General features: G+C 40.7%; 1 protein-coding gene across 1 annotated transcript in view; it reads right to left on the bottom strand.

The window, feature by feature from the left end:
* Nucleotides 1-14,367, bottom strand: part of LOC122793438 (RNA exonuclease 1 homolog) — a 1,054,392-nt gene that overhangs the window by 591,459 nt on the left and 448,566 nt on the right. The window contains exon 8 of the mRNA XM_044061436.1: nt 8,361-8,478. Coding sequence (XP_043917371.1) covers nt 8,361-8,478 — 118 coding nt within the window. The remainder of the gene's footprint in view (nt 1-8,360; nt 8,479-14,367) is intronic.

The following is a 14,367-nucleotide window of genomic DNA, read 5'->3' as shown; positions in this document are numbered from 1 at the left end:
GGAACAACCAAAACTCCCACCCCTATTAATGCTGACCCAGACAACCCCTACCAAACTGCTAATACTTTTAACTCTTTCTTTATTGACTCTATCCAAACCCTAGCCAGACAAATGAACATCAACTATGTCTCCCCTCCAAGTAACCCTATGGACCCATCCTATAACTTTACACTACAACCTATCCCTACATCTTTTATCCACAGACTTATTAACAAACTTAAACCTTGTACTCCTTCAGCTGACAAGCTCCCATCTCTCTACCTCCAAAGGGCTGCCAAAGTGATTGCATACCCTATATCCATACTCATAAATAGGACAATCCAAGAAGGAACCGTCCCTGAGATCTGGAAAGTTTCCCATATTATTCCATTACATAAAGGGGGTAACTCTATTGATTACTCCAACTACAGACCAATTGCTCTCCTTTCCCCATTAGCAAAAATAATGGAAAAATGTATTCACCGGCAACTCCTACAACATCTCACTCTGCACAACATAATAGCAAACTGTCAACATGGTTTTAGACCTCATCACAGTACGACCACTGCTCTCTTATCTTTTGTAGAAACCGTCAATAAGAATCGTAATAACAACCTTCTCTCTTCTGCTCTCTTTATTGACCTCTCCAAAGCATTCGACATGGTCAACCATTCCACCTTAATTAACATACTTGAATTCCTCTCCTTTGACAACCTTGCCACTAAATGGTTTAAATCTTACCTTAGCAAAAGACAACAAGCAGTTCTATGGGGAAATCAACTCTCTTCTCTCCTACCCATAAACATTGGTGTCCCTCAGGGCTCCATTCATGGGCCACTTCTATTCTCCCTTTTCATTAATGATCTCCACTCTGCTATCCCTCAAGCTACCTGCATCCAATATGCAGACGACTCTACCCTTATCTGCTCTGCTTCTTCTGAACTCTGCTCACTTACTCAAAAGATCTTCAACTCAGTTGAAACATGGTTCTATAAACGTTCCCTCTTACTAAATGCCAAAAAAACTAAACTTCTTCTCTTTGCTCCCACCACCCGATCCCCTTCCTTACACTTCACCATTTCCTCTAATAATGCCACAGTTATCACACCCGATCCTACAACAAAACTGTTAGGAATAACCATTGACAATAATCTCTCTTTTGATCAACACATTAATTACACCATTAAATCAGTCAACAGAAAAATAGGATCCTTATATCGAATTAAACCCTTCCTAACTGAATCTGCTAGAGCCAAGATTGCCCACTCCCATCTATTGTCAACACTTCTTTACGCTTCACCTATATTTACCAACCTTAAGAAAGCCAACCTTAATAAACTGGCTACATGCTACAATAACATCGCCCGCTTTGCCACTGGCAACCCCTTCAGAACCCACCACTGTATTAACCTGGAACAACTAGGCTGGCTGGAATGCCAAAACCTTCTGCTCATCCCCCAACTGAACATTGCCCACAAAATACTGCACCAGCCTTCAAACACCCCTATACTCTCAGAACTTTTAATCCCATACAATAATCTTAACTCCCTTCGTTCTTCTAGAAAACTTATGGCTAAATTAACAAAGTCCAATAACTCAGCTGGGGACTCTCTTTTTTCTAGTACAGTAGGAAGGAACTGGAATCTACTACCCAGTGACATAACACTAATCTCATCACTGCCCCTCTTCAAACAAAGAATAAAAGAACACTTGAAAAGTCACTGGCTCTGTTCCTGCACTAAACCTGACTAAATTTATACCCCTTCTCTATCTCGTTACTTCCCCCGCATCTCTCTCCCTCTTCCCTGAACAACTATCTTTTTTTCACTTACCTCTTTTCCTCTTTGCTGAAAGTTTGTTTAATCCTTTCTTATCCTTTCTTTTTTACTTTACTCTTACTTTCCTCCCACTTCTCCTCCCTACTCACCTTTCCCTGATTTTTGCTTCTCCGTAGTTTAGTTTGTTTATAGGTAATGATATTAGTTCCTATTTGTAAATTGTTTTTGCATGCTAACTTTTCTTTATTGTCTTTACATTTATCCTGTTGTTTTTGTTGTATTTGACTTCAAATGTTGTATGTTTTTTTTTGTATATTCTGTGGAGCTTTTCTCCCCGGGCCTCTACTGAAAATGGAAATATATCCAGCTAGACTAGCCCGGTCAACAAATGTAAAATAAATAAAATAAAAATAAATAGTCACTCCAATTTGTGGAGAGGGATGACTGTAGCAGTGCGCCATTTGGTAGGGACAATGCCTGAGGCGAGGCTGTCATTGAACAGGGCACACAGGTGAGGTGCCAGTTCACTCTGTAGTTCATGTAGAACACAGCCAGGTTTATTGTCAGGTCCCATAGAAGCTGTATTCTTGGCCTTGGACAGTGCTGTTTTAACCTGTGCAGCAGTAATACTGGGTGCCTGGCAATCTACTGTCTTGTGATTGGTCCTCTGGGGAAGGGAGGGGTAAAGGTGCTTAAGGGTAATTAAGATCCTATCATCCAGGCAGTCAATTGAAGTTGACTGTTGTCAGGATGCATCAAATACTCGTGTTCGTGTGAGTAGATCCAGTCTGTGAGGAAGCTTGTAACTGCCCCCTGGCCATTACCTAAAGAGAGAGCCATGGTTGCCTTGGACAGAAGGGATTCACCGCAATGATCTTGGAGGATTCCTTCTGAATCAGAAATACCTGGATATTAGTTGAAAGAGTGGAAAAGCATACAGATAATTTTTGTCCAAGGAAAAGAAAAGTTACCTGTCTTCCAGGCCTTTTTGCTTGGAGTCCTGGAACAGAATCTTGCCAGCTGATTGTTCGGAAAGGAGGCACAGAGGCTTATACTTGAACTCCTCACAGATGGATGAAATCATGGAACAGCCTCTGATCTAGTTTTCATTTATGGGTGTCTGCCCTTCTCCTGCTCAGCTAGCCTGCCACAAAATTTTGACAGAAAGTAGAATGCTGGTAGACTGAAGCTTGTGCTGTGAAGTTATATCCTAAGCTAATGTGACTAGTCTGCAGAGTGGATACAACTTGGTTTCCACTTTCTTGTTGAGGTCTGTGGTGTTGATGTTTGTGGTATTGTCTAGAACAACTTGAAGAGGTCAAGGGGACCAGAGATGATTTAGAGAGTGGAGTGCCTTGATCAGGGCAAGCATCTCTTTTATATTTATGTGTTTGCATCTATACTTGGTGTCCCACAAATCCTGCACTTTTATTATTCCTGAAATTGCTCTTGAAGCAAAGTCATAGGATTCTCTAGTGACTGACTTCGTAGCAGCCGGGGGGGGGGGGACAAGGGGAGACATGGATTTAGTGATGTTTCCTTTCTGCTCCAATTGACAAATCCCAACACTGGGATCTGAAAAGACAAGGGTTGTTGGTGCTGGTACCACAGAGACTTCAGATACCCCTGTATCTTTCCAAGTGGAGTTTTGCAACAGGAATCATGAGAATTATAGAAGCCATGAGATCCAAAATGCTGAGGTATTCCCTCACAGTAACAAAAGTCTAACTAGAAAACCCTAGAAATAGCTCTAGATATAGATCTTTTTGCCTTTGGGAAAAAAGCTCTTTGAACTGTGGCATCTAGTTGACATCCAATTAGGACAATCTTGCAAGGAAGAGTCAAAGACTTTTGAATGTTCTCTTGGAATCCAGGCTCATTAAGAGCTCTCTCACTAGAGATTTCGGACACCTGAAAAAGACTTTGCAAATATAAGCAAGTCAAGTAAATATGGAAAAATGCGGAGACCAATAGCCTGCAATGAACTGTAACTGGAGCTAGACACTTTGTGGACACTATTGGTGTAGTGGATAGTCCAAAGGATAAGGCAGTGAACTGATAATGTGATTCAGACATACAGAACCTTAAGAAATAAATGCCTTCAGTCTGGATGAATAGGACTGTGATAAGCATTTTTTTTTTAAATCTATTGTTACAAGGAGGCAGAGGTAACAGGCTGTGAAGTGACATTTTGAATGTGGGCCCTATCACAAACACATTTAGGAAAGAAAGATCCAAAACTGGTCACCAAGCATTTTCTTTATTTGGCACTAAAACATCCTTGAATAAATCCTCCTTCCCATCTAGGAAGGGTGAACTGGATCTATCACCCCTGGAATAAGCAGGTGATCGACAGGTGGAAACAAAAGGTTTGGTCTGAACCTCAGAGCCATCTGTAACCTTGATGAATGGTCTGCAGAACCCATTTGTCTGGAACTACTACTTGCCACAGATAAAAGTGGAGATTCAGACTTTCTGGAAGAAAAAATGGGCTACCAGGGTGGGTGGGGTGAACAAAATCTTAGTCATTCTGACCCTCGTTATTTCTTCTTAAATGTTTGTTTACCTGCATTTTTTAGACTGTTTACTTTGTTTCTTACCTAAACTGGATGAGGAGAATCCTTTGGAAAACTTGAAAAAGGAAGGCTACCAGCTTAACCGTTCATCAACCTTTTTGATCATCTCTGCGGCACAGAGGCCAAACAAATAAATTTCTATCCAAAGGAGAATTTAAAATCTCATTTTTAACATAATCTTGGAGGTTCTGAGAATGCAGCCATGCAAACCTCCTCAAAACAGTACCAGTGGCCATAGCTCTGGAATACACACTGCATATAATGAGTAGTGACTTGAACAGAAGAAATTAAATTATTTAAAGCAGATTTTTCCTTGCAAGAAGAAACTGCAGGTAAAACATTTCTTATACTTTCACAGTTAGTCAGAACAAGCTTTAACATACAAGCCTGACAATTCAAAATTCTGAAAATTAAAGTTGCAGAAGCATAGATATTTGTTTTGGCATACTTATCAGTAATCTTCCCATCCTTATCAGAAAGGGTGAGATTAGAATTAAATAAGTGCTTTGCAGCAAAGGGATTAACTAAAGCTATAGCAGCTGAATCAGGATTGGGAAGTGTGTATAAAGACATAAAAAGAATGAAGAACTTTATACATCCTATCTGCCTTTTTAGGGGAAGCTAGCAGACTGTCAGGAAAATTGCAAGCAGTAACACACACATCCTCCCAAATCTGACAGAACTGGAGGAATGGGTGCAGGTTCTGGAAATTCCTTCTGTAACATCTAATACTATTTTCTGTGAGACTGAGAAACCTCAGTATTGGCCCACTGAAAATACGGGCACATTCAAGCAATAGTTTAAGAGGAAGAGACCCCCCCCCAGGTTCAGTCAGAAACTGAGCTCTCTTCTAAGTGACTCAAATCTGGGAAGAAAACCCTTTATCTGTCCCTTCATCCTCCTTTCCAGATCTAGAAATTTGAATCTCTTCAGAAAAGGGAGTATTTTTCTTTCTTTTACCAGAAAATAATGTATGTATAAGAATAATTAATAGCCTAAATTAAACCCTGAGCAAGACCCAGTAAACTCTTCTTGTCTAAGTAAATTTGAAGAGTAGATACATTCTTCATTTTCGGTTTCTTTTTGACAGGAAAAATGGGACCAACAGTGTTATTAATGGCAACAGCAGCTTCCCCCAGGCACGGGCATAACATTCTGACAAAACAGGGAAACCCTTCCTAGTTTCCTTCTTCCACAACTGACAAGAGTGGCTCTCACTGGCCCACTGAAGGTACCCCAAGAGCCACAGAGGATATGGCTAATCCTCAGGCCATAGTGGCTGTAGGTGCTACACCAGAGGGATACAAGTAAAAGATGAATGGTCTGAGGTAGAACTAGATGAGTGGCATAGTCACTCACTGTGGCTGCGGCAAATTGTTAGCCTGCTCTGATGATACAGGTTGTTTACTTGACTTTTTCTTTTTGTAGCTGTAAGAAGGATTAATCATGGGACTGACATATTGTTAAAAAATGGTAAAGAAAAAAATGTTGCCTCTCTCCCCAGGGAAAACAAGCAGCAAATACTGGTAAAAACAAAGTCTTTAAAAGTCATTTTTTTCAGAGAAATCCAGTAAATGGCACTTTAAACACTTACACTTTTCTTGCCCCACAAAGTAAAATAAATACAATTTCCCCACAGGGAAAAAAAATGTTTTCAGTTACTTTAAACAACTTTTAAACTAACAAGAAAAAAAAGAGCACTCCCAATTAAAAGTACAGAAAGGTACAGCCTTGTGGTCATCCATTAAAACACAAACTCCTAGCTATAAAATAACTTTCCTTAAGAGGAAAGTATTAAAACGAGCAAAAAAATATCGAATGGAAGCTTTTTTTCCCCAAAGCAAACATATCTGCCAACAAACAAACAAAGCACAAGCTGAACACTGATCCACAAAAGTCTCATAAGAGCACACTCTTCAGCGGCAGTAAAGCTCGGAGTGGTTTTGTGCACAAACTTGTCTTTTAGTCAGCTTATCTTGGGCTGCTACATAGTTTGCCTGAATGGAAGGTGGCCTGAAGCTTTAGTAGCTGACTGTTATATTCTTGGCAGGACATAACCCATACGGCTAAGGCTTCTGCAGCAGTGATCAATATGATGAACATTAACTGCTCATCACTTCTGCCTCAGGTTGGATCCATTTTGTGTTGTTTGTTAGCACTGCATTTTCTCACTTAACATTTCTGTTGGTGGTTACTGTTAATGTTGTCTTTTGGAGACATTTTTGGGTTAGCCTTTGTAAGTTGTTTTTAAAGACAGGTATTTAGCTTGATTATTGAAGATTCCTCGCCCTTCTTCCTACCTTCTCTGGCTGTAAAGAGCCTAAACGAGCTCCATACTGCTTTTTCCCAGTCTCTTCAAGTCAGAGATTTAACAGAGTTGGCCAGATTTGTTCTTCTTCAGGTGCAACAAAGGTTTGAGCCTTTCCTTCTCTCAAATCATTGAGACATGTGCAGGCACAACTGACAAAAGTATTTCCATTGCTCCTGGTCTCTTTAGGCTTTCAAGTCTTTTGGTTCTGCACTGCATTCAAATCAACAGCTTTTACACTCCACCCGTGCCCCAAAGTCAACCTCCCTGGCATTAGTTGGGCTGGAATCAGTAACCCAACGTTTTGCCTTCTTGATTTGGCTGGTGTTAATGTATGTCAAGGTGACCTGACTGAGGGATGCCTCTCTACTCCACAGCTAAACCTGACTCTGAAGTAGATGTCAGAACTTGCACAGCTCTGACACCGACTCTTTCCTCACTGGATTCAGTGTCGGCACATATCTCAGCCAGGCTAATACTGGAGAGACCCAGAACTGGTTGCCTGACCTATACTGCGTTCAAGGATACAGATGTTTGTTGCCCTAACATTTGCTACGCTCCAGGGAAAGGTTTTTATTGGGGTTTCAATTCTTCTATTTTATATTGATCAGATATGATTCTAGCATCTTTTCTGCCATGACGGTCATTCTCTCAATGACAGTGTTTGACTTTGTACAGAATATCTCATACAGACAGAATCATTACAACACTGCTTTTCAAATAACAGACTAGTGAGGAGGAGAGGACACCCTATACTTAAAGGATTTTGACCTCAGGGAGTTATGGCAAGTTTGGAAGAGATGCAAAACAATCCCACAGAAGCTTATTCTCCACATCTATGGACATGAAATTCTATGCATGTACCTCTGGCTAAACTCCTGATTGGATGCACCATTCTAGTCTGCAGGGTGCCCAGTATGCAGTGGTAGTTAACTCTACCTCAAAGGCCCTTGAGTCAGGAGGGTTATATCAAGTTCAATTTCTATTATCTGAATGAAAAAAAAAAAGATCATGTGCCCATTTCCCTTCCTCTTCCATCCCAGCACAACAATTAGGACTTTCTGTCCTTTATGTAATATATGCACATGTGTATCTGTAGATGTGTGGTTGTATGCCATTTAACTAAATACTCATTTCACTGAATCACAAATGGTCAAATACAATTCACTGAAAACTCATAAGAAACTTGCTTATCACAGCAAATGGGATAAATTCTGAAACTTCTAAGAATACTGACCGTGATGCCAAAAAGCAGTTCTGAAGCCTGCCACAAATACTGCCCAGATGGCTATTACCTCTGATAAAGTTCATATAATTGACTTCTTAAAACATCAAAATTTGAAAAAGTGTAAAAAAAAAAAAAACAAAAAAAAAACGAAAGGATAAGCCATGCTTTTGAAGGGGGAAAAAACCTCCCTTCACCCCCTTGCTAATTAAATATACCGACACCAAGATCACACTACAGTGGGACAAGGACACATTCCCCTACTCCCATTATTCTGTGATCTCAGTACAAGCAGATAAGACTTTTTAAACACTGAGCATATGGTCTCAGCCATACAAATTTTGATGTTTTAAAAAGTTGATCATTTAGACTCCCTCTGAAGTTTAAAAACTAACTTCTGACTTCATAGTCTTTTTTCTTGAAATGCTATGCTGCTTAATTTGATTTCTAAACTAAACATGTACATTGAAAATAATTAATGCAGCTGTACATACCGTTGACAGATAAAGTGCCATTCTGCTCCCTTAGTTTTTTCAAGGTGTTTACAGCTATTGTCAGATACATATTTTTGCTGCTACTTCGATCATAGACAGCTTTTTCTTCATTCAAGGCCTAAACACAAACAATGAAATCTGAGAAATAATTTAAATGGTTATGTTAATAGAACTGCATTCTAAATACGTGCATACTGTGTTAAAGGCAGCCACCGTTCATGCAAGCTAGAATCACAATCAAGTGATTAAAACTAAGAAAGACTGAAGCATATTGCTATCACTTTCACATGTCTTTACACTTGTGATTACTATTATTTACACTGTACAGAAACTACTAGTTACTGTATGCACAGTCACATCTCATTTTCTAATACCCTTAAGCCACATCACATAACATTTTGCAGTCCAATCCACTATACCCTTCTGCCTTATAACAAGGGTAGGTTATTAAGCTATCCTGTTTGCTCATACCCATTTGACTGCACTGACCATTAAGAAACCTCAGACAACTATTTCCTGTTATGTAAACAAAGCGGTGCAGTAACATTGCACCAAGCTTACTGAAAACTCAAACCTTCTACCGTTACTATTTATTGTGTTAGGTGTGCATTTAATGAACATGGAGGCCACCCTCTCAACTGAAAACCCATTTGGTAAGAACCATACACACACACACACACACGTTCACCCACAACACAGAGGACTTTCCACTACAATAACTTCTGCTAATATTAAGAGAACACTCATTTGCCTTCCAGACTAATGACTAAGAAACATCTACCATTCGTTTACACAGCAACATCTCCAACTTAACGCTGAATACCTATGGCTAGTATATACATCTTTAAAAGTCACAAGGGTGAAGACTTCAAGCTTTTAAGACCCAATGAGACTGCATCCATCTATGGTATTGTTTTAGTAATAGGAGACTATCGTAAGAGAAACACCCTCATTACCAGGCCATGTAAAAGGGAGATAGCTGTCTTTCAGGAGATAGAACCTCTGATTCTGAGTCTTTCACCCTGATAAATATGATTACAACCTTTTAGTAGCCATTGCTGGGGAAGGATATGGAGAAGTATATGATTGATCTTGCTGCTCCTAAATACGAGGCAGAAAAAACACTGCTTTTGGGTAGTACGTTGTCATCATCATCAAGAATGATGTCAAGGTTCAAAGAAAAGATAATTGGTTTTAATAATCTATTATGCATATCTGCCAGAGTCACTCTAGGGGTGTCTAATATGTGTCAGCATGGGAAGAGATGGCTGACAAGCTTTCTTGCTTTAACAGAGAAGATGTGCACCTCTCTTACCATGGGTTTTCCATCCCCACTAAAGCCTTTGCTGCCTCCATATTGCTTTTTACTTTTTTAAGGCAGGTTCATCTGCTGAATGTTTCAACTTAATAAAGGCTAACATACAAAAAGTAAAGCTGTATAAGTACACTTACCACAACAGTAGCCTAAGCTATACGGGACATATCCTGCCAAGGATTGAACATCTAAGCCAGCTTCCAAAGTTTTAGTGCCATGTGTGCAGGGCCAACAGTAACACCTCCATCTACTGAATGGTGAACATTTCCAGCTACTAACTTTCATGGGCCCATGATGACAATGTATGTACACATGTGGGTTACACACATTGATCAGTGTTGCGCATGCATAACTGCCTTTAGTTGACCCATTTGTATGTGCAGTGCCCAGACACCCCATTTGATGGCAACATACTTGCCCTCTATAGTGCTCTGACCATTCCACCCTTGTCTTGTCTTATTGATGCTGATAGGTATGTTATTACTAGCAAAAATTCCACATCATTGTGTTGATGGTCTATATATCTATGCATATCTGTAACTCCCACACTTATAAATACAGCCATGCTTACTCATATTTACAACTCATTGTATTCTCCACATCACATCTTGCCCTCAGCATGCATAGCCCGTGGTGTGTTCCCCTCATATCTGGGTATAATTGTCAAGCTCTTGAGCTTTCTCCTCTACCAGTGTCTCAACACACCACTAACTATGTAACTGTTATGTCCTTTTGCTTTATTCCTTGTCACTGGTACCACACCACAGATGGCCATGTAACTGTCATGCCCTTGTGCTGTGATACCTCACCAACATACTTGCTCCTGTCACTGTGGTGATATCCACTACAGGTGTTCAATACAGTATAAATTACTAGGTGTCTTGCCTTCTTTAACATTCCTATGCTATAGTACAATACCTTTTTCAGTGAAATGCTAATTCTTGGATTGCTCATCTTAATGTGGTCTATCACAACACGGTGATTGCTCTTTCTGCTGGGCTAAAATGGGGCTTACTGCATGGAGATTATGCTCATGAGACAATTTAGTGTGATTGCCTCTGAAATCACGACCATAATGTCTTGCACCATTACAGCCAAGTAGCACTTGCCTGCTCATTCTAATATTAATGAGGCATGTGCACACTATGCTCATGCATGAAGCCTGTTAATCTTATAGTGCAGCAACTCCATGCTGTGGATACTTTCTCTAGTACACTGCTATTTTAAGAGGTACATCACGTGACATAGGTTCATAGCTTGGTATTAGCCTATCGGCCCTAGAGCCTATACAAGCCTAGCCATAACAATTCCCTGGCTATTTCTTTCCACACTATTTACTTCCCTGGACCCCTGTCTAGCAGGGCAACTGATGTGATCCCTGGGGTGAATTTCCTTTCTCCCATCCTATCATCAAGGTTCCTTTTGAAGACGGCCAAAGAGGTGCTCTGCTTGACATGTATGGGCAGTCTATTCCAGAGTCTGGGGAGTCTTTGGGTCAGAAACCTATCCCTCCAGCATGTTTTGTTTATTGTGATGACAAGGTTTAGATCCCTGGAGCGTGTGGCTCAGAGGGATTGGGATTTCTCTAAGTGGAGCATGTCCAACAGCTCAGGGTTTGACATGGCTTTGTATGTTAAGCAGAGATTGCCTCACAGTAGACGATATGCCACAGAGTATAGCGTTTTAAGGCGTTAGCATAGGGCATCTGCTTTAGGCCTGTGATTCTTTTAGTGAGGTATTTCTGCGGCCTTTCCAGTTGTTGCAGATGTCTTGAGAGGTACATACCAAATGGGGCATTGTATTCTATAATGGCTCTAATGAGGGATGAGTACAGTGGGACAATGAATTCCTTTTTTATGGATAAAAGCCCTTATAGTGATGAGGTGTGCTGCACAGAAGGATTTCCTGACTGTTGTGGCGATGTGGTTATTGAAGGTGAGACCACTGTCCACCTGTGTCCCTAAGTCTCTTATCACATTTTCGGTGTTTAGTGTACTGCCACCTATGTGGTAATTCAGGGGTACATGTTTTTTCCCAAAGGGGATAACTATACATTTCTTGGCATTGAGCTTGAGCCCATGGCTCTGGCACCAAGCATCTGTTTCTGTAAGGTCCTTTTGTAGAGTATCGACATCATTTGGGGATTCAATAATGGCTCCCAGTTTGCAGTCAGCTACAAACTTTGTTAGCCAGAGTCCCTTAGTGTTGGCCTGTACTTCAGAGAAGTAGATGCCAAACAAGAGAGGTCCCAGGACTGAACCCCGAGGTACTCCACTTGTCTGGAGCTGGATTTGGAGTCAGCTACTTTTACAGTGTGGGTTACAGTGTGGGTTCTGTCAGTAAGCCAGTTGGCAACCCATCAAGTGACGTAGGGATTTATGCCCAGCTTGGTAAGTTTATCTATGATTCCAGAGTGGGGGATGGTGTTAAAGGCCTTGGGGAAGTCCAGATAGGCTGTGTGGACTGCTTTACCCTCGGTCCACAGCTCTTAGGAAAGTAGCAAACCTCTCCCTTGAAGTTGACCAGTGACCAAAATTCAGAAGATAATGTAGTAAAAAGTGTAGGTCAACACCACGAAAGATAAAACGAACTTTTATTCACAAAATGAGCGCTTTCGCGTGCTTCCAACTGCACGCTTCTTCAGATGAGTACCTGTACTCTTTCGTGGTGTTGACCTACACTTTTTACTACACAGCTCTGGAGACTGATTCGAAGATGTCAGTCAGGTTCAGGAGACGAGATCGGCCCTTCACGAACCCAAACTGGGTGGAGTATAGTGTTTTAAGGTTGCCAATGTCTTTGTTTATAAGTTCCATGATAATACGTTCCATGGCCTTGTAGATCAGGCTGGTCAGACTGATGGGAAAATGTAACCATGTAGTGGAGCTGTTGAGTGGATGTGGCCACTCCAGGCACTTATTTCAGCAAGGCTCCTGCCTAGTATGAGAGAAGCTTTTCTTGTACTTCCTCCTCTGCAAGGGACTTGAAGAGCACCAGCCAGGGCATTATGATCGGGCATTACATAAGATGGATGCCTGACAACAGCTTAATAGGACTATGAATGATTTAAATGGCACCATCCATTCTGGTGAAAAGTGCAAGCAAACACTGTGTCAGCACCAACAGAACCTTATTCACCTGTGGATAACAGGTTAGGGAGAATGTGCCACCATCACACAGCAAGCATTGCATATTAGCATTTTTTTCTTGCTTTTATATATTTATTTCCTTCTTTTTGTAAGATTTACTGATATAACAAGCTTTTTCCACTATTTTTATTTTTTCTGTTTTACAACAGCAAAGGTGTGTGAACTGAGACGGAGGAACTGAACAGTGAAGCCTACTCTCAGGAGGCTGACTGCCTCTGTCAGCAGTGGGGTACTATACTACTTGTATTACTGCAATTACAGTTCTTTTTATGACTTAAATGTGTACTCATCCATTTAGCGATCCATCTGTGATAGAGGCAGAACAGTGGCAGGCATTTGGTGGTGAGTCAACAGCAGGCATCAGCTCTCCCTCTCAGCAAGGGTTTAGCCTGCTTAGAGAACCATTAGTGCCCACTGGTGGCTTATGTGGACAGATCATCCTCTTCTAAAAGTGGCAGAGGTACCCCTTGCAGTCAATCAATATCAGAAAGGAAAGTCTGAGGTTCATCAGCAGTTGGATACCTGTCTGGACACAAGGAACTGCCTCCGAGTGCAGCTGGAACACATGCATGACCAAACAAGCCCTGACCAATGGTCCAGCAGGAGCAAAGACTGTCCATGAAGTTAACCATGGAGGTGACTGATTTCAGGATATGCTATCCTTTTGAGCCAGTTTTGGCATGCCCCCTGTACTCTGCCCTAACCCCCATCCAGGTAATCCCCTTCCTTGTAAGTCTTTCCCCATATCTTGTTTGTAGTCTAGTCCTACCTGCCTCACTGGTCATCTACCATCTGTATATCTATGTCCCTTCACTGATTTTCCCACCTTGTTTGCCTATATACATCCTTTGTCTATGCATTTAATGCCTGTTTTAATACACACACACACACATATATATATATATATATATATATATATATATATTTTATATATATATATATATATATATATATATATATATATATATACACACACACACACAAAAATATACATGTGCGTTTGTGTGTATATGTACATGTACACACACACGTGTGTATATATATATATATATATATATATATAGTACAACTGTTGCACACAAAGAAGTCCTTCTTCCCCAACTATAATTTCTTTTTGTTACTCTTGTGCTTTTTCCTCTGCTTCCTATTCTTCCTTTTCTACCTGTGCTACCACCCTTTTATTCTCCATTAATATGATAAAATATGTGGGCACTTTGAACAGGCCTCAAAGGACCAGTGCAACAAAGTGTCTATGTTGCAGCCAGAAAAATCCCACTCCATTGCACAAATGATCAAGCATAGCCTCATGAACATTTTCTTACCTTTCTCATGATGCTGATCACGAGGTACACTAGAGGCCCTTTTGCTACAGCTCCCTGGCATAACTGCTCCCTGTAATGCTACAGCAGTAGCTTGCTACACAGCTTTCTTCTAGGACTTTTAGTGCTATGCCAGTTTTAATACATGGTTAAGCAGCTAAGGGCCACATCATGCTACAGGATCCATGTTTTGTACTGCACTACAACAAATGTGTCATAGTAAA

The sequence above is a fragment of the Protopterus annectens genome, chromosome 2.part0 (assembly GCF_019279795.1).
Source record: "Protopterus annectens isolate FY-2018-M chromosome 2.part0, PAN1.0, whole genome shotgun sequence".
In the NCBI taxonomy this organism is placed as follows: domain Eukaryota; kingdom Metazoa; phylum Chordata; order Ceratodontiformes; family Protopteridae; genus Protopterus; species Protopterus annectens.
Note: the sequence above shows the minus strand (reverse complement) of the source record. Positions and strands in the feature narration are given on the sequence as shown.